This window comes from Acanthopagrus latus, chromosome 24, assembly GCF_904848185.1.
Source record: "Acanthopagrus latus isolate v.2019 chromosome 24, fAcaLat1.1, whole genome shotgun sequence".
Taxonomy (NCBI): Eukaryota; Metazoa; Chordata; class Actinopteri; order Spariformes; family Sparidae; genus Acanthopagrus; species Acanthopagrus latus.
Genome location: NC_051062.1, coordinates 4,369,898 through 4,390,602, shown reverse-complemented (window position 1 = coordinate 4,390,602; position 20,705 = coordinate 4,369,898). Strand labels below are relative to the sequence as shown.

Genomic DNA, 20,705 nt, shown 5'->3' with positions numbered 1-20,705 from the left:
ATTTCAAACTGAGCTGTTGTCATCCTTTTCATTTACAGATGAGACAGAATGCCTCAGGAGGTCAGGTGCGCCTCTCCCTGCCCAACGGCCCCACCACCAACTCCCTCCCCTCCCCAAACCCCAGCCTCCACCCCACCCGGCCCCTCCTTGGACCCCATCGGCCCCTCTGCCCACCTCAGCCGCTGGCCAACGGGCCCATGGGCCCTGGGCCACACGGACACTCAGAATCCCTCCCCGTGGGTAGTAACAGTAGTAGTAATAATCAGTCAGGGCCCACGGCCACAGGACCCAACGGAGACGTGCCTTATCTGCAAGCTGCCGGCAGCGGCGACGCAGCACTGCTACCTCACACCTGCACAAGCACGCAAACACAGGACACCACACCGCGCCAGGCCCTGCACCTAAACTCCTCTCAGGTTAGGCCTCACTTGCTGTTTGTCTTTTATATGTGCAGGTCTTCTCCCTTTGGCAAGTTCACTGCTGCTCAGATAAGATATGAGTATAAATCTGTTTTATCCTACTGACCTACTTGGATCTCTTGTAAAAACTGTCAAAAACCATTGAGAAAATCCTTCAAGTGGTTTCATGAAACAAGCTGTGAAATCCCTCCCGTGAGACACGTGTGAATTGAAAGTATGCAGGAATTCATGTCTTGGCTCAGCACCAGACATCGCTAATTTGCATGTAAACATAGAGAAGGGTTGTGCTCACAAGTCATTGAATGCTCCTGTTTAAGTTACAGCATCTAAATCCACACAAGGATCATCATCAGGTATAAACGATGTTGTGAACACGTTTGAATACAACTCAGCCCACCAGTCCTCTCTCTGTCACTGTATAACAGCTGCTCTCTTCTTCCTTCAGGGGCTTCAGAAGGGATCTGTTCCACATGCGACGGGCTCCAATACTGAGGGGACCCTCTCTCACCCCCAGACACCCAACTCCACCGCCCCTGTTCACCCCAACAATCAGGTTGGACATTCCACTAATGCCCCATCGCCACGGCAGCAGGCTCACAACCATCTCCCATCGCCACCCTCCCTGCCCCCCTCCTCTACCTCAGGTGGAGCAGCAGCTGGTGCGTCCGCTACCAAAGATAGTAACACCGCAGCCGCCCTCGCCACGGCAGCCGCCGCCCTCGGCAATGGGGGCTCTGAGAGCAAGGTGCCGTCGCCGTTGCCATCAGCTGATGGCAAAACGCCGCAGGCAGATGGCTTGGCCAATCACGTACACTCTGGGGATGGTGGCAAGGCGGCAGAGGGCGGCGAAAAGCAGAGCCTTAGCGCAGACAATCCTAGACTATCTGCCCTGCTGGCAGGGGGGAAGGGCCCCGAGGAGGGTGAGGGACCGTCAGAAGGGACTGCGTCCACAGCATCTGCCACACCCGAGTCCCACAAGAAAGTCAACAACATCCACCCGGCCGCCCTGCCCTCCACCCCCCATGCACAGGGCAGCTCAGCTGCCTCGTCGCCCATCTCTGCCATGTCCACCGCCACACCCTCGCCCAAATCCTCAGAACACACCCAAACAGGCGCCCATAGTCCCTCTGCCACCGCCACCACCACCAACAACAACAACACCACCAACAACAACAACACCACCACCACCACCACCACCACCACGACCCCCACCACAACCACTGCACCTGCTGTGAACGGTAACGGCAAAGGAGGCATCTCTGAGGACTCTCAAAGCCCACTAAAGGCTGAGCCGCCCACCGTCACCAGTCTTAAAGCTACGCCCCCACACGGACACAGCTCCTCCTCATCGTCATCGTCGTCATCTTCAATATCCATCTACCCCAGCTCCACAGACGTGCTGAAGGCCTGCAGGTGAGAGTGGAATCCTGCAGATGAGCTCAGCTTTATTCAGCATAGTGAGAATGATGGTCTTGCTTTTATGTTATGATGTTGACAGAAGCACAGATTAATCAGTCCATCCATAACAATGTATTATGCTCACAACACCTACACAAGACTATTACTATATTCAAGCAACAAGTGTGTCTTTTTATAATAAATAGAAGGCATGTGTGCACTGAGTGATGTATTTTTAGAATTATTTTGTGTATTGCAAGTTTTTTCACTGATGGTTAGCGTGGCCCATGTGAGCCTGGTTTCTAGAGTGAAGACCCTGAAAAGCTCCAAGCTGTCCTCCAAAATTTCCTGCTGTTTTGTCATCACTTATCTGAAAGTTGACAGGCTTCTGCTGTACATAGCAAATGGTGCAGTAGAGAGAGGGATGAGCTGAACTGTGTGGTTAGTTTTGAAGATGTCTCCTCCCAGTGGAATTGCAGCGCAACTACAGAACCAGAGGCAAATCATTATGTAACTGTAAACAACACCGATGGCTACTGGGCAGCCTTGTTGCCATGCAGATATTATCTGGTATTATTCAGCTGAATAGATTCATCCATTCGGTTGCACTTCTTTTATCAAATGGAAATGGGTTTGATGGGGAAGAAGGTGACATCACACCTTGCATATGCGTTTGATTATTCATTTAAATGGACTGTTAAAGGAGTGCTGATAGACGATCTGAAGCAGAACAGCAAGTGTTATTCTGCCTCAGTCTGCTGTACGCTAAAGACATTTCCTGCTATGTTTCTTTCTATGTGCAGGAATCTGGGGAGGAACGGTCTCTCCAACAGCAGCATCCTCCTCGATAAGTGCCCCCCGCCCCGGCTGCCCCCTCCTCCCTCACCAGCCCTGCCCAAAGACAAGCTGAACCCTCCTACACCCAGCATCTATGTGAGTATTGCCCAGAGGGACTGAGAGCTGAAGACGACTTTAAAGTGTCTGGCAGCAATCTGTTCAGAAATAGGTCAGGCACTTTTTACCTGAACAGCCTTGTTCATAAAGAGTATTATGTAACACTGTGACTACCTGCTTTTAACTTCCTATTTCCTGTCTGGAGCAGCTAGAGAACAAGAGGGATGCTTTCTTCCCCCCTCTGCACCAGTTCTGCACAAACCCCTCCAACCCTGTCACTGTCATCAGAGGACTGGCTGGAGCACTCAAACTGGGTAAATACTTTGTTTTAAATATGTATTTTTCCTCATCAGTCACAAAGACATCGGTGTTTTATTCAGTTGTCTCCGTCTCTGGTGTCCGTTTCTCTGCAGACTTGGGCCTGTTCTCCACTAAGACGTTGGTAGAGGCCAACCCGGAGCACCTGGTGGAGGTCTGGACTCAGCTCTCTCAGCCCGCTGATGAGAACTGGGACCCAACAGGCATCAAGAAGATGTGGCGCTGCGAAAGCGCTCGCGCCCACACCACCATCGCCAAATATGCCCAGTATCAGGCTGCTTCCTTCCAGGAGTCCCTACGGGTCAGTTCCGCTTTATCTGTGTCCTCTGGAATCCACTTTAACAAAACTCATTCAAGACTCAAGATACTCATCACGCCGGGGAGGTGTAGTTAGTTTTTGTTGATTATTCTGTCATTATCCACGTCGTAGTTTGTATTGCACCCCTCTTGGAACTTAGACTTCCTCTTTCTTTCCCTATCAGTCTATCTGTCACAGACCAGCCTCCTTTCTTATGTAAAGCATTTTAAAAGTTCCTGTTCAGTGCCACGTTTTTAATTAAATGCTCAAATTCTGCTCCACATCGAGATCGAATGTGTCAAACCTTCAGTTGTATCTCTTAAATCATTTGCAAAGGTCGAATAATCATCTCCATGCGAGTGATTTATTTTATCATGTCCTATCATTGTGTGCACTCCCTGCCATTCCTGCCTTATGTTGTTCTTCTTCATCTTCCTTCTGGTCTTTGCCTAATTTGCTTTTTCATAACTCTCAACCTGCCTGTCATCCCCCTGCTGAAAGGCTTCCTCCTCCTCAGCGCTGCTTTCAATTCTCCATTTATCTACCGTTAATCGTTCGGAAAAATCTTGCAGAGCTGCAGCAATTAATCCATTAGATGTCAACTATTAAATGAATTGGCAGCTATTTGGATAATGAATCCCTTTTAGTAATTTTTTAACAAAGATTCCAGCTTCTAAAATGCAGATATTTTCTGGTTTGTTTGCTCTATGAATTGTACATTTGTTTGGGTTGAGGACAAAAACAAGACATTAGCGGTGTGATCTTGAAATCAGCAATGTGCATTTTTCACTGTTTTCTAGATTACACATCATCCTAGATCATCCACGTGACTTTTCGTTGATATGACATTGTCCATAAAGAAAAGTGTATAAAGTCTGTGACCACAGCGTTGAGCTGTCCCTGTAGTGAAACACATAAATCATGGACAGTCAGTCACCATCATGCAGTCCAGTTTAAGGACATCTAAGGGTATTACTTGATAAAATGAAAATATTTCTAGATGGTGTGCTGCTGTCTTAATGTGTTTCCTGTTTGTTTTCAGGAGGAAAATGAGAAGAAGGCACTAAAGGAGCCCTCGGACACAGAGCCAGCGTCAGCAGAGAGGTATTGACCTTTGCTCTGCATATTCATTGACCTTAGATTAGGTAGATTATTTTGCTCCTTTGGAAAGCTCTAGACTGGTTTAATATTGAATATAGTTGGTTCAGCTGAATTATGAATGTATGCAACATTCTCTAATTGTAAATTCTCTTTGTCTGTCGCTTCAGTGTTGCCCGCAAAAGAAGGGGCCCCTTAAAGCACATCAAGTTTGGAACCAATATCGACGTGTCGGACGAAAGGAAGTGAGTTTGGATCTCGCACCACCTCATCTGCCACGTCTCAAAACTGATCTTACAGTGACTAATAAAAATGTCGTCTCCACTCTCCACCAGGTGGAAACAACAACTCCAGGAGCTCAGTAAACTACCAGCCTTCGCCCGAGTTGTTTCCGCAGGCAACCTGCTCAGCCACGTGGGCCACACCATCCTGGGTATGAACACCGTTCAGCTCTACATGAAGGTCCCCGGGAGCAGGATACCAGGTGAATACACTCCCACACTCGATGCTGTCTTGCTGGGACAAAAGATGACGACACTTTGTTTATTCTGTAAGTTGTGCATACGTTTTGGTTTGTGGATTTGTGCACTGAAGAGAATTGTGTGTCTCCAGGTCACCAAGAACACAATAACTTCTGCGCCGTCAACATCAACATCGGACCAGGAGACTGTGAATGGTTTGCAGTACCAGAGCCCTACTGGGGAGTGATGAGCAACTTCTGTGAAAAGTAAGATAGACTGGACGAGGGTCTCAGGGTGGAAGGTGTGATGTATAGAGCTGCTCCAAGCCAATAAAATTGACCCGACTCTCCTTTTTAATTGCTCACCTCCCAGGAACAACATCAACTTCCTGATGGGCTCGTGGTGGCCCAACCTGGAGGACCTGTACGAGGCGGACGTGCCCGTCTACCGGTTTATCCAGCGTCCAGGCGACCTGGTGTGGCTCAACACCGGCACTGTCCACTGGGTGCAGGCCATCGGCTGGTGCAACAACATCGCCTGGAACGTAGGACCTCTCACCGGTATGCAGAGGATTGTGGGATATGTGTTAATATTAGTGATAGTGAGGCATCTAGAGGGTGGTTTGTTACGTTTTTTCATAGATTTGAAGATGGGTACACTGTGGTCATAAAGGGATGGATGTGGTAACAACAATACTCCAGTTACGGTGAGCTTGTGCCAATTGTGGCCCCAGTTTCCTGTTTGCAGCTGACAGGAGTGGTGCTCGGTGTGGTCTTCTGCAGCTGCAGCCCATCTGCTCCAAGGTTGAAACTGTTGTGCGTTTGGAGATGCCTCTGCATAGCTCGGTTACAACAAGCAGTTATGCCTTTCTGTCAGCCCGAACCAATCCGACCAAAGGCATTTGCTTGCATATCACCTTAACCATATTGCGTACCTAAATGTGTTTAGTTACTATTGCATGATTGGCAGATTAGGGGTTTGTGTTAATGAGCCGCACAGGTGTGTAATAAAGTGGCTGAGTGTGGATGTACCTAGCGAGTCAGCGGGAACTCGCGACGTTGTCTGCCAGGGATAATTTTTGATATGGTGACCTTTTACGGTGATGTTTGAAATGCTTTTTAGCTGATTAATGACCTTTTTAGCCGATAACTGAGCTGATTGCAGCAGGATTTTATTTCCCGTCGGCGTCAGATGCATTTCAGATGTTTTTTTTCTCATCCGTATGATGGAACAAACGCACTTCCATTTGTCAACATAATGGCCTGTACAACAGTCAGAGTTCATTTTTGTAACCCTTTTTTTTTGTACAATCAACATCGTTCACTGCATATAAGCATCGTCTGGGTTCCTGTTTACATGTTGAGTAATTTGCAGTATATTTTTCTGCTGCCTTTCTTTTTTTTTTTTAGCCCACCAGTACAAGCTGGCTGTGGAGCGTTACGAATGGAATAAGCTCCAGAGCGTCAAGTCCATGGTTCCCATGGTGCACCTCTCCTGGAACATGGCACGCAACATCAAAGTGTCCGACCACAAGCTGTTCGAGATGATCAAGTGAGTCCCAGAATCCTTCACTTTCAACTCCCAGCAGTTTGTTTGTATTACATGCTTGACTCAAGGTCTTTTTTCTCAAGCTCGATTGTATTTTTTGTATCTGACACGGTGTCTTCTTGTCTTAGGTACTGCTTGCTGCGGACATTGAAGCAGTGCCAGTGGGTGAAGGAGGCTTTGGCGTCAGCCGGCAAGGAAACGGTGCTGAGGCCGAGGACAAGGGACGAGCCGGCCCACTACTGCACCATCTGTGAGGTCAGTAAGCACACAGGGAACATCTCAGTAACAGAGGTGCGAAATTTAACAGGATTTCACATTTCTGGGCAAGCAGTTAACACTTCTAGTATTTAAGAAAAAAAAAAAAGTCTCACCATGTGAGTAAGTGCTCAGCATCCTGAATGATACTTGCACCGTTCATGCTGGATTACAACCAAATGAATTTTGTCTCCTGATTGTGTGTCTGTGCTGATCTGAATCTAATCATTTTTGCTTCAGTTGTGTGCACGCGTGTATTGAAAGACAACAATACAACAAAATGAGTATGGATCCTGAGATGTTGCTTTCTCGTAACGTCCTTTAATCTATTGTATCCACATATTGTCGCATAAAAAAAATCAAATAATTTGTAAATGCACGTGAACCGTATAGCAGATTATGCAGTGTGCCGTTTGAGTGACTTTAGACAGGGTGTTATCAGTTGGTTTGTTGACATTGAATTAGTGCGACTCAGCCTTTTGTTTGAGCTAATTAATGGGTGTGCTAATGGCTTTATTTGAATGCAGGGCTTTCGGCTGTTTAGCAGAAATGTGTCCATATCCCATTATACGTCTGCTGTCACCGTGTCTCAACAATTGTTCTATTATACACTTTCTGTGAAGCAGCTCCATGATTAGTCTCTAAATGACGACATCACTGCCGCCTCTGTTGTTCAGCTTCAGTCAGACTCACAAATCTTATCTCAGAGGTGCAATGTAATAGAAAAGACAAGGAGATTCAAGTCATTCAAACAGTTCGTGCTGCCTCTTAGATTCATATGTGTGTGTGTGCTGTGCAGGTGGAGGTGTTCAACCTGCTCTTCGTGCGTCGTGAGCTCCTGTCCAAGAAGCAGTACGTGGTCCACTGCCAGGACTGTGCCAGGAAAGGCAGCGCCACGCTGGACGACTTTGTGGTGCTGGAGCAGCACCGGATGGACGACCTGATGCAGGTCTACGACCAGTTCACATTAGTAAGTCACCAGACAAAGGGAGAGGCGGACTCGAGGCGCTCCGTTTCTTCTTTCAGACCGAAAGAGAATTCTAGTACATTTGTTTGAATCGACAGGACGGTTGAAAATGTTCAGTGATTGACGTCACGCCAGAGAGCGCTGATAGTCTTCAGGTTTCATTCCAAGCACCTATAAACTAGGACCAATGAATCAGCTCACTCAACTTGTGTTTTATTATTTTAGAAAAAGTGACTGTTTGCTCTTAATGCCACCAGGTTTCATATCACTGCTTTTAAATGGCCTTCACATTTCACAGACTCCTCAACGAGACACGGATGTTGTGTAATAAAAAAAAAAAAAAAGAAAAGAAGGTGATGGGTGTGGTTCCTCTCAATGCTACATCAATACGGACATTTTGATTAAACTGGCTTGAAGCTAGATGTTTCTTGAGACCAGTTATCATGCAATAACAATTTTCAATCCCGTGGAAGTAATTCTTTAGATAGACATTTTACATGTTGGTGATCAGATCTACCTGAGGTACCACTCGCTGGTATTTGTGAAAGTAAAATGCTTGAAATGACACTGCTTCACTGCACGGTGACCTCAAACCCGACTCGACTAATCCCCGTGTGTCATCTTCCCTCCCCAGGCCCCTCCTCTTCATTCATCTTCATCTTGACATTAGGTGACACCTCTTTTTTCTTCTTCTGCTGAGGAGCCATGAAGCCCGTTCACAGGAACTTGTATTAAGATGAAAACAAACAAAAAAACAGAACAAACATCTACATACGCGGACCATTTCTGATATTCAGGAAAGCCAAGGCCGTCTCCCCACCCCTCACCACATGGCTGGTCTCCATAGCGACGGCTGGAGGCTGAGTCGGCCGAGTGTGTCTGTCTATGCAACCTGTTTTGAAGTGCTGGAGCCTTGCCCTTCCAGGGGGGGGCGCCATCGAGCTCGCTAACAGGACTTCTTTTTCCTCTCCTTTTCCCTCCCAGCCCCCTCTAGTGACAATGGTTCCGCCCTGTTTTAATGGAGGACTTAATCAAAAACGGTTGGGAACAGAGGGAGGAGTGGGATTCTTAATGCGTGATAAAAAATGTTTTGTAGATACTTGTTAACTGTCACAACTGGCAACACCACCCGTAAAAGACTACTGACTTGACAACCTTCTCTCTCTCTCTCTCCCCTCTTTCCCTCTCCCTGATTTTCTTTTTCTATTCTGGTAACAGGATGAAATCGTTGGCTTTTTCTTTCTTGAATCCCCCCCCCACCACCCCAAACTCTTCTTCTGATTTCCCTCTAAGGAGCACTAGCCTAACTGGTCTTTTTTCTATGGTAGATAGTAATTTTAAGACTCTTTCGACAGCAAAATCTCCAAAAAAATTTCGTAATGTGAAGAGTTTAGGTGATTATCTCTTTTCTTTGCTTTCTTTCTTTCTTCTTCTTTTTTTATTTTACATTAGGTTTTATCTTTGTCTCGTTCTTTTTCAAAACTATGATGTTTTGTTTGTTTCTTAGTTAAAAAAAAATGGAAAAATTAAAAAAAAAAAAAAACTTACTAGCCAAGTCACAAAGAGAATGGGTTGCACATAGACTTATGAAAAAAAGTTTAATTTGTGATTATTTTTTTTGTTGCGTTTTGTTTCTAATCTTGATGTAAATTTACACTATTTATAAATACATATTTATTGCTTGAAAATATTTGTTGATGGAATGCTGTTATTTTTTCCAGAGTACCTGCCATTAAATTTGAAGGAGTTTTGTCATTTTAACACGACTCCTCTTACATTTTCTATATATAAATAAAATTGCTTAGCAAGCATTGTACAGAAAAACGGACATTTAAAATTGTTTTATTGTTTGAAGAATGTTTTATGATGAGTCAATAAACACAAAGTTGTCAAATTATCCATGCGTCTTGGTTCTTCAGACACACCACAATGCTTTCATATATTCATTTCATTTATCACTTACAGAAAATGTCAAAACAATAGAAACACTTGCATACATTTCATATGGATGAGATGTGTACGAGTACAGGTCTGAAACCCAGCAGACAATGTAGCTGTAGACTGACACACACAGAATCCTACACTGTATGCCAGGTCCAGAACTTACCCCAAATCTCAAAACATCGTTTTTTATGTTAAAATTGAAATGCCTGCCGTCATCCAAGCTACCCATGCAGTCAGGATTAACTCTGCGGAAGGCTTTTCTCTTCGCAGTGGGTGGGCTTACGAGACATTTCTTTGACATTTGAAAGCTGCGTGGCAGAAAAGATCACAAGGAGAGTTTGTGAACCACACAGGGAAAAAACCCTATTAGAGAATAATACACTAATCCTAATGTAAAGTAATCAAAGTGTTCCAGAATGTGTTGCAAACGTTATAATTCAGTGAGACTTTACTTCATCATCATGTACCCTGAATAACATGTCCGCCAGCGGAGACCCAGTAGCCAGATGTAGCTGCTGCCAGCCCCACAGGATCTACACTGACTACTGAGCAACCGCTGGGCGCCCTGTGGGTCTCGCCGCTCCGGAGCCAAAATGGCCGCCGTGTTTCAGCCAAGACGGGAAATGATGAGGGAGGGACGGACGACGTCACGCGGAGGGAAATGTGGCAAACGAGCAGCCTCCCCGGGCGTATCGGATGTGTCATCCGCGTTGGCTTGCTCTGGTGTAGGTGAGGAAGTGACTCAGAATATTGTGCAATATACAGCAGGAGAAAAATCACAACATTGCGCCTCAAAACATCCTTAACAGACGAGAAAAGAAGAACAATTTTCCCCATTGAAACCCTTTCCACATGTCCTCCTGTGTTGCAGGTTTGACCGTCAGTGTGAGGAAGTACATTTAGATCCCTCCTGTGGAAAATTCCACGTCAGTCTATTACGTAACGGATATGCTGCTGTCTGTGTCCCTGCAGGAACTGAGGTAAAGTTAAATATGAGGGCTCTTTAAAATCACGTTTAGAAGTACAACCTATAGATACAATGTCAAGCAGACGTTACGTCATCACTCATACGCCACAAACCTTGAGTGTTTTGTCGTAGAATACCAGCTAACGCGCTAACATACATGCAAAATAGGGGTGATTTTTAGCCGTGCTAGCAGTGTAGCTTCAGGTACACGCTGAGGTGCATGTAGCGAGAGGAGCTAAGCTGCTGTACAGTCCCTTCTCTGCTCCCGGACTGAGCCCAAGATGGCCGCCTCAGCCCCGGCTGTTCCGGCGTCCATTTTGACTGCCGCAGATGGACTTTTCCGCCGCTTTCTCCCCTCCCTCTCCCCGGAGCGCCCATCTGCTGTTCCAAGTCCGACAGGGGGTCCTGGAAAAAGAAACACACAGAGACGCCGGGATGAGAACCAATTTATGTGAGAAACCCGCACACACGACAACGAGACGGGAAATCAGCAGTTCCAACGTTTTCATACCCAACGTTAGAACGCATTTGAAAGCAGCGATAAGAGCTGAATCGCCCGGCAGTCAGAGAGCGGCGCTGCTGTGCGCTGTTCGCCGCTGTCGTAATGCCTTTCTCCAGGAACAGTTCGACTCTCTGCCCACGGCTCTCACCGCGGCGGAGGCGCACAGGAACAAAACCAAAGTGTGGGCTGAACAAAAAAAAAAAATCGTGATTCGAGGAAACAAGATGGTAGTTTTTTGTTTTTTTTTTAAGAGCAGGAAGTCTTCATCAGTTAAGGAGATGAAGACTTCCTGTTCGGCTGTCTGAACACGACAAAGGCAGGAAACCCTGAGACTTTTCGTGATACAGTGACAGTCGCGTTATATGTAAAGCGAGAGCTGGGGGGGGACTGGGGGTGGGTGCACGTTTTGAAAAGACTGAAAATAAAGGGGCCACCGAACATCCTGCGTTGCCGCAACACCAACAACCGTCCCCTGACAAAAATCTGACGTCACGCGGGGAAGTTTGGGAACAGTCCTTTAACCCTCATCTCCCTATATCTTCCACCTATAGCCTCTGAGACCTGGCAGCGATCCAGCAGGAGAGGTATGTGAACTCTGCTTGGCCCGGACCACCGACCACCCCCCACCTCGCCTCGGATCCAGACCCGCCTAACAATGTCTCCCTGTGTCGCAGCGTGGAAAAAAAAAAAAAAAAAAAAAGGGTGGGGGGGGGAGCAAGAAGAGAAGGAGTTAAACCAGCAGTGTGATCAATGCTCCCCCCCCTCCTCCATCCTCATCCTTCTTCCCCCTCCTCTCCTTCCTTCCTGTTCCCTCCATCCCTGCCCCTGCCCCGCTCTGGCGTTTCCGCCTTTGTGAGAGGACAGACAGGTGGCCCTGACTGCTAATTTTAAAACCCGGGCCGATTGTCTGCCCGCGTTTTTTTTCCCACAGCTATGTATAGGCGGCCGCAATAAAAGCAAGTAGGTCAGTGTGTGAGGCGCACGGGAACGCACACACACCTACAGACACGCACGCTCGCACACACACACACACACCCCAGGACCCTGACCTCTAAAAATGTCTGACTCGTCCATTCATTCGCTCCCGCCTCTGTTGCAAACGGTCCCTCCCCCCCCCGATTGGCTGTCGCTCTCAGCCAATGGTGGAGCTTCCTGCTTGCCCATTCATAAAACCCAGGGTCATTGAGAATAATGTGGTGTTGAGGCACACTGGAGGAGGAGGAGGAGGAGGGCTGAACCCACTTTTTAATTAATAAGGGCATTAAAGGAACAAAACAAACTGATGGTCTGACAGAGCTGCGAATAGCTAACTCCTGCTCCAGCGTTAAGATGTCTCCAAATCTCCTTCCTAAATAAATCTGGAGTGAAAGTTAAAATTTGTTTTAAAGGGAGCACTGTGTAGTTTTTGCAGAAGAAATCCAATATCAGGATTGTCAGCATTACAGTATTAATTAATTATATAAAGTAAGACTTCTTTTTCCCATAACTGAAGAAAGAAACTGTTCTCAGAGGTCTCCAGAACACTGTTTGACACTAGAAAGGTGGCAGGGTCCGCCAGTACTATTGGTTGCGTTTCCATTTAATTTTATCGTTTGATTACTCCGCTTACTCAGTTGTTTGTTTATTTAGTTTGACCACGCTTAAAGAACATCTTTCTCTTCTGATTTAAAAAAAAACAAAAACTACACAGTGCACCTTTAAACGCAGCATTCCTTTGTGTTTAATGAGTAATGAACCTAGGGACACTGCGGTAATCTCCCCCTTTTTCTTGTCCCGTCAGGCTGCCGGGCTCGCTCTCTGCCCCCCGTCCTCCCTCTCTCCCAGGTTCAGCTCAGAAGCGGCCCAACACTCCCACCTCGGATCCGCTCCGGTGTCTGCGCTCTCTGCCGTGATCACCGCCTCTGTAAGGTTTCTGACCCGTTTCACTGTTGAGTTACACGTTTATATTTCAAAATGTGTCGCTGTGTCAAAATGACTCACTTGCATGGAGCCTAATGGGTGACGGCCAGGGCACGGACATACTGCCAGGCAGGGGGGACGCTCATTGGTACGAGCTGAATAGATTCTTTTATAATAACTTGTTGAAATGTCCCCGTTGAATAAAGAATTCTGAGCACCGATCATTCATGGCACGGCACTAGGAGGGCTAACGATGAATCACCATGTCGGCTTTGTGAGGAAAGAAGACTCACTTCAGTATTTCATGTAACCATCAGACTATATCTTTATGAAGTAAAAGCAAAGATTAAAGGACAAGTTCACACAAAAGGGAAAATTGCCTGATGGCGCAAACAATTCAGGAGCTTCACGGCGAAACAAAACAGCGCGACAGCGTTTTACGGAACTGCAGCCATGTCCAGATCTTTTCATCGTGGGGCAGTCTTCTTCATCACATAAGTTGTGTGATTGGATTCGAAATCTGTCTTGTGAAATCATCCAAACTGCTCATCTGAAAATGAGTTTGGAGCTCAGTTTTGATCGCCGAGATAGGGGAGTGGTGCAAAACTGTCACTCTGCTGTTGACTCCAGCTGTGGAAATGCATTCTGGGAAATACAGGAAATGACTAACTCAACTGTGAGGCCAAAAAAACCACACACTCGTTTACAAAAGATATTCCCTGGAATACACGATAAATCACGATCATATCACAAAGATATTTTTTTTAAAGCTTTGTACATTTGCACGTTCTTGATAATTTGGGGCTGAATGCGAGATAAAAAAACCCATCCCCTCGACAATAAACTGTCGCACGACGTGATGCGAGGCATGTTTGCGATGGGCTATCCAAGAAAACCAAAAAAAAAAAAAGAAAGAAAGAGAGGTGCTACCCATCGCTATGGAAACGGAGAGTAATTAGCACAGAGTGCTGTTCAGAGAAAGGAGAGAGTGAGAGGGAGCGTGATTTTGTGTGTGTGTGTGTGTGTGTGGGATGTTGGCCTGCTTTCAGGAGATGAGCAATGAGAGGAGGAAGAGGAGGAGATGAAGTAACAGCAGCCCTCCGTGCAGATTTTCAGGTAGAGCCGCGCACACACACGCCGAGACGATCATTTCCTCGGTGCTGACTCAATCCTCCCCGGCTGAATCTGACGTGGGGGGGGGGGTGTGCACTTTTTTTTTTTTTTTTTTAGCTGGAGGACACAACAGGCCGACAGATTTGTTTCGCTCAGCCCCTCGCTGAATGTTTAAACAGGGACTGTAAGCGGAAAGCTGGGTTCAGCTGTTGATCTGGCTCACGCTGCCACAGTCCCCCCCCCTCATGTGCCGCGGATGTGTCCGTCCATCTGTTGGTCACGTGACGGCGGTTTTTCACTGATTTGATTTTTTTATTTTTTTTGACAAACGCTGGAAACAGGAAACACCTTCATAGTGCTCTCTGCAGAAATCTGAACACAAGGCTGGACAACTGAACAAGATATGACGTCATAAAAATGCAGATCATTAAAAGTGGGATATCCGCAAAAGAGATGAAGATTTTGATTTTTTTTCAGGATGTAAAATGTGATCAAGTCACTTTCTCTTCGGAGTCCAAGGCGAGCTCAAAAGGCAGGATGAACCGATGCTGGTACAGTTTGGATAACACTGGCACCAGTGATGCATCCTGTCACTGATTGGCCCTTGGCTCAGCTTGCATCATTTGCGGAGGATGACTTGAGTTCTTGTGTAATCTTCATTTCTGAACTTTTTTTTTTTTTTTTTATAAAATGACTCAGCGTGATGCTGTTTATCACAAACACCCTGCTTCCAAATTCATTCATTTTCCACCTGTTTGGGCAGCGAGGCCCCTGGTGGCCCGTTGAGCCGAGGGGGGTCAGGGGTTCAGTGCCTGAGAGTGAACTCTGCTCTGGGATTGGGCCCCCCCTCCCCACCTCCATGCAGCTGCTCCGTCCCTTCGACGGCATAAAAACCTCTCTTTTAATTAGACAACATTTAGTGCATTTTCGCACAGCACCCGACTCCACAGACACGCACACTCAGAACACCCACACAGTTGGCACACAATTTGCGGCTGTTCTTCAACCTTTTTCTTTTTTTTTCTTTTTTCTCGAAAACGGCTCCTCAATCACTCCCCTCTCTGAGAAAAAAAAAACAAAAAAACAGCTAATGGCAGCCAGGAGCCCACGGGCGCGTATATGCTAAGAACAATTATGCAGATGTGCGCTGAAACCACTTTGGTGGCATAATCCAACAATCAGTCCATTATAGTAATTGTCATTAGTGAGTGGGCGATTACAGTTTTTCGAGAGAGAGAGACGCCAAAGAACAGACAGCGCTCTGCTGGTTTTATGCAAATCTGGCAAGCCCCATTTAATATGTCAGATGTAATGTGGCTGTATTTCTCAAGCTAACATCAAACTAAGGACTGTGTGTGCAACCACCTCTGCCTTCACAGGTAGGCGCTGTCAACAGTGTAAGGACTTTGATGGACATAATGAAATAAATTCAGGTTTTTAAGGGACCGTATTCAAGTTAATAGAGTGGAGGTGGGGGCAGAAGAGTGGGAGTTGTTTTTTTTGTTTTTTTTAAAGAGCTGTCTTGAATTTTTCCATGACCCATTTTTAGATCTTATTTCAAGTCTTTTTTTTTGCAAATTGCTCTCTTTAAGATTTTTTTTTTTTAAGTAGATGAATCACAATAGCTACGTCGCAGACATTCCCTGTGTGTGTCATTGATCGTAAACATGCGTTTCACGCGTCTGTTACAGGTATCGCGACGCGTCATGTTTCAGAAAAAGTAGGCTAAACATGGATCTTTGTTAGCAAGGACAGAACATTCTCTCACTAACTAGCAACGCCTCATTTTTATTCTCTAACAGAAGCACAGTCAGGCTGAACGTCTCGAGCTAGACGAAATGGAGAACTGCCGGGACGCTCAGTAAAGGGTTTAATTTGATTTAAGCCTATGTAAAGTGCAGTGTAAAAATGTTGCTAAAAACATTCGAAAATGAACTAAAATCTGAAAATAGCAGTTTTGACATGATGACATAATTTATTGTGTTGCAGAGAAGTTAGTGCTGAACAGCGACTGCCAGCCAGCAATGCACACGGGCATCTCTAGTTTTTTTTTTTAAAGGTTCCCCTCCCCTACAAATTTTCAGACAGTCCCTAATTCATTTGGAAAAGAGAATGACAAGCATAGCCAGTTATGAATTAACAGCAGATAGACAGATAGATAGATAGATAGATAGATAGATAGATAGATAGATAGATAGATAGATAGATAGATGTTTTCGGTTGACTATAAATTAGAGTCGATCATGTTTATAATTGTATCAGTATTTGTTGTAACTGGGACTTGTAGTTTGTTTTTTGTTTTTTTCCTCTGCTGTCTGTGTCGCCTCCTCGTTAGTGCTGAGGGTCAACTGACCACTTTGTCCAGTTGTTCGGCATCAGCTGGGAGATTATGAGTGTCATGTGAGGAGGCAACATGTCAGCAGCTCCGATAATGTGGTTAAGTTAAAGAGGAAGGCGAGGAATGTATCCTAAACTCAACCCCGGCCCTCCTCCTCCTCCTCCTCCTCCCCTTCAGTCATGGGTTCTCCGCTGGGTAATCGCATACCAAAAACACAAGAATTTCCCCCTCGCTCCTCTCCAGGCGGGGGCTACCCCCCCCCCCCCCCCCAACCCTGCGGCGTCAAGGCGGACGGGTTTAACGGGAGCACACCGGAAGCAGTGCCTGTTTTTGCATTCAAAATAAAAGCATGTAGTTCTTGTGAAAAGTAAAGACCTCAAATGTGTTTTGTGGGCTAAATATTGAATAGTTAGGCCACTAGACTTCTGACATTTGTTGCCGGTGAATTGAGACGTGCCTGATAGTAGGCAAAAAGTGCTTATCTAATGTCATTTTTCATGGCATATATTAGCTGATATGTTATATCTGAATTGAACAGCTGGTCAATTTGCAAGCTGATCGACAGAAAAGTCTCAGTTACTTGTTGCGACAGTCGATTAACCTGATTTTTCGAGCAAAAGTGACCCATATAACGCAGCTCCAGCTCTGCAAACTGAGAGGATCTGTTGTTTTCTGTTCACCTTCATGTACAGTCACAATTCATAGCTTTCGAATTGATGATTTGGTGAATATTAACAGCATTCTCCACTATTTACTCATCTGAAATTGAAATTTCGGTGCGCCCTTCAGGGAGAAACCGCTGACAACATCTTTCTCAACACTTTGGTTCGTGACAATCGCCCTGCCAAGACCATCGCAGTTTCCCTGGTTTGCGTCACGCCATGCAAGTCTTTATTGTGAAATGCGCAACCGGAAGTGTCCGCTCGACCGCCGCGCGCTCGCTTGCTCGGTGGCAGCGGTTCAGAGAGTGGCTTTGAGAGCGGTTCCCAAGCTGCTCTTAATGTGAAAAATACAGAGAAAACGCCGGGCGCATTCCTGAGACCCAGAGACATCCATGCCCGACCGTGACAGACAGAGCTCGTGCGTGCTTGCGCGCGTAAATGTGCGCGTAATCGCGTGTGCATCTGTGTGTGTGTGTGTGTGTGTGTGTGCGTGCGTGCGCGCAAACCGTGCGTCTCTGCGGGGGTGGAGAGCTTGGAGACCACACACTTTGCGCATTTGCCTCCCCCCCAACACACACACACACACACACACACACACACGGGACCGAGCAGCACGCTTGGATCTCAAAAGTAGCGAAACATTAAAGTTGCGAAATTGAAAAAAACAAAACAAAACACGAGTGATTGTTCAACAGCGCTGTACGGGTTTTAGAGGGGAAAAAACGACAGATCGGTGCGCAAAAATCCCATTTTTCAACCCAAGCGGGGAGTGAAATGTGCTCCCCGCATGGCCAAAGCAAAAAGCCCGACTGAGATGATGAGCTGGACTTTGGTCCAAATGAGCCTTTAGCGGTGACACTGGTGTCGGATTAAAAGCGCAAAACAGAATTGTTTTTCGCGTTGTTTTGCCCTTTTTTTTTTTTTTTTTTTCAACAGTCCGATCATGCGCCGCGTTGCGCAATCCGCATGGAGAGGCTGTGATCGGCGGAGCGGTGCCGACGAGCGAGAGAGAGAGAGGGAGAAAAAAAAAAAAAGTCTGTTAAACTTCCCCTTTTCCGACACGGACAACCACGACACCGACACACCGAGGCTGGAGAAAGTTCTTATTCTCCCTCCGGGAGATTAAAAGTGCCGTAAGAAGAAACTGGCTCCACTTACCGTGGCTGCGTCTGCTGGCCGCATGTCCCCATGAGAGTGCTGTGCATGTGTGTGCGTATGTGTGTGTCTGTGTGTGTGTGTACAGAAGACGCATACCGATACTAGAGGTCGGAAGCGCGGCGCGACACGTCAACGCGTGTTTGCCTCCATATCATAAGGGAGGTGGTGGTGGTGGTGGGGAGGGAGGGAAGGGGGGGAATCTTCAGCTGCTGCCCGGCTCGGCGGTTGCACAAGCTGGGGTCCGGGGACCTCCGGGGGGGACAGGAGCGAAGCGCGCAGCGAGCCACAAGTGGATGTGGTTTAAAGTGATGGAGAGGAGCTCGGAGATTCCCGATCGGCGCATCTCATTAGCTGCTGTTTGCGCCCGAGCTTCCAATGAGATGGGAGGTACAAATTGGGGGTGGTGAGGGCTTGATTGGCAGGACGTGTGATCGATCAGGACAGGAAAGTTTAGGGGAGGAAATCACATTTGTGCCTGGATTCAGTTGTCCTGCTGTTTTTTTTTTTTTTTAAACCTTTAAATGTAACTTTCAAATTATTTTATGTTATACCTTGTGAATTTAAGCTCCTTCGCTCTTTCTTTTTACAGCAACATGCTTTTTTTCTGATTGGCGCACACTACTGTTTTGCACTGGCAAAGTGTTTATTGGCTATCCTACAAAAAAGCCCAGCCAATCAGAAACAGGCAGCGGAAATAACGTTTTTGACACTTTATCACTATTGTTTCAAAAACCACAAAAGAATCTTGTTTGTTTTTATGGAACCGAGGAGAAAAAAAATCTTTAAATCGTGTAAAATTCAGATGGAGTTCTGTATGGTGGCCTCTTGAGGGTCAACCTGATGGTTAAAAACACTGACTGCATCACCACCGACTGCAGCTGTGGCAGTCTGATATTCAACATTCAGTGCTGCCGCCCTTATAAAGAAGAGAAATATTCCTACAGGAGGCACATTAATGCCATAAAGTAGATGTCTGGTCGTTGAAGTTGAGATTTGGTTGCTGCAGCAAAGCTGGAGGATTTCTTTTGTCCAGCCTGAAGGTGTTTTTTTTTTTCTTTTCTCCTTAAACTGCCTGCTGCAAAAACAATATGTATAAAAGCTCGTACGGTTGATTTATCTGGGATGAGTGGATGTGATGGAACAATGCAAAGCGCCTGTCAGTCCCCCCACCAGCCCCCAGCCACATCACACCACACCTGACATCTCATAGAAAACACCGGAACGCCAACGACACGCACAAAAACACACACGGGAAGCGGCACCTGCGGAGTATCACTCTTTCTTTCTCCCCCCCCACCCGCAGACGACAACTTGAAAACGAAGGCAAGTCTGTGTGTGATTTTCTTTCTTTCCCACCCTAACACCTTCACACACACACACACACAGACACACACAGTCTGAATGAATCCTGCAGCAGCAGCAGCAGTGGCGGCAGCCCGGAGGAGCGCGCTGCTGTTTTTAATTGAACAGATAACAGGCTGGATGGTTTTGTCTGCAGTGGAAAGGGAGCCTGGAAGTGCTCCTCCTGCCGCTGCCTGCTGCACTGTGGAGACAGACGCCTGGCGTCCCCCCTCTCCCTCTCTCCCCCTCTCTCTCTCTCTCCTTCTGCAGTGGCTCAACAGCGAAAGCATGGGCAGCACGAGACACAGACGAGGCATACAAATAGGCTTAATGTGCACATACATGGCACGGAAGAGACACAGAAACATCAAGCGCTTACCAGCGGGGGCTTCCTCCAGACTGTTAAAAACCCAGGGCAACCCCCAGACGCCGTGATCTGCCTCTCTCGCTTCTCCCCTTCGCCCTCCTCTCCCTATCTCCTCACACACTTTGCTGTTTCCTGTCTTTCTTCTCTACCTTTCCCTTCCTTCTCCTCCTCTAAACCCTGTATCCTCCTGCAGGACCCCGGCATCCTCCTCTCCATCCATCCATCCCTCTCTCTGCTCTCCACCAGTCTCTACACTGATCTTTTAAGTCTACCAACCTCTCCACTGATCAATGGACAGCCGGTGAAAGCAAGCGCTGCTGCCTCCACCTCCCCCGGCTTTGGTGTGTGTGTGTGTGTGTGTATTTGTGTGTGTGTGCGCGTTTCAGTGCGAGGAGAGGAGGCTTCCAACCCACACACCACTCTCCAGAGCTCTCAGCCTCCACAGTGCTTCATCAGTTGACCACTCCACACCCCTACGCATCAATTGTGTGCATGCGTGTGCACGCCTACACACACACGGCAGGGCCATTAAAAGCAAAAAAAAAAAAAAAAAAAAAAAAAAAAGCGACACATTTCGGTGTCACCTGAAGTTAATTTTTTTTTTTTTTTTTTTGAGGGGCGCGTCTTAAGAAGGGCAGCGAAGCGTCCTCAGCGAAGAGCTCTGAAACACCTGTGACTCATCTCAATTCTCTCAGAGTAGCTGGTAATGGCAGTAGTTACAGCTATTATATGCATAAGAAGGCGGCTTAGCGGCAGAA

The 20,705-nt window shown here is 46.7% G+C and overlaps 1 protein-coding gene and 1 long non-coding RNA gene across 3 annotated transcripts in view; one reads left to right on the top strand and one right to left on the bottom strand.

The window, feature by feature from the left end:
* LOC119015660 (histone demethylase UTY-like) overlaps nt 1–9,553 on the top strand; it is a 32,234-nt gene extending 22,681 nt beyond the window's left edge. For both annotated transcript variants that reach the window (XM_037091878.1, XM_037091877.1), the window contains 14 exons: nt 39–416; nt 865–1,832; nt 2,621–2,750; nt 2,920–3,025; nt 3,125–3,330; nt 4,370–4,431; nt 4,596–4,670; nt 4,761–4,909; nt 5,038–5,152; nt 5,259–5,446; nt 6,296–6,437; nt 6,563–6,689; nt 7,489–7,659; nt 8,291–9,553. In XM_037091878.1, coding sequence (XP_036947773.1) covers nt 39–416; nt 865–1,832; nt 2,621–2,750; nt 2,920–3,025; nt 3,125–3,330; nt 4,370–4,431; nt 4,596–4,670; nt 4,761–4,909; nt 5,038–5,152; nt 5,259–5,446; nt 6,296–6,437; nt 6,563–6,689; nt 7,489–7,659; nt 8,291–8,320 — 2,847 coding nt within the window. In that variant the 3' untranslated portion in view covers nt 8,321–9,553. The remainder of the gene's footprint in view (nt 1–38; nt 417–864; nt 1,833–2,620; nt 2,751–2,919; nt 3,026–3,124; nt 3,331–4,369; nt 4,432–4,595; nt 4,671–4,760; nt 4,910–5,037; nt 5,153–5,258; nt 5,447–6,295; nt 6,438–6,562; nt 6,690–7,488; nt 7,660–8,290) is intronic.
* Nucleotides 9,483–20,325, bottom strand: LOC119015664. Its single transcript, XR_005073428.1, has 2 exons — nt 19,960–20,325; nt 9,483–10,972 (listed from the first exon to the last, which is right to left on the bottom strand). It is a non-coding gene; the product is annotated as an uncharacterized LOC119015664 (long non-coding RNA).
* Nucleotides 20,326–20,705: the final 380 nt, after the last annotated feature.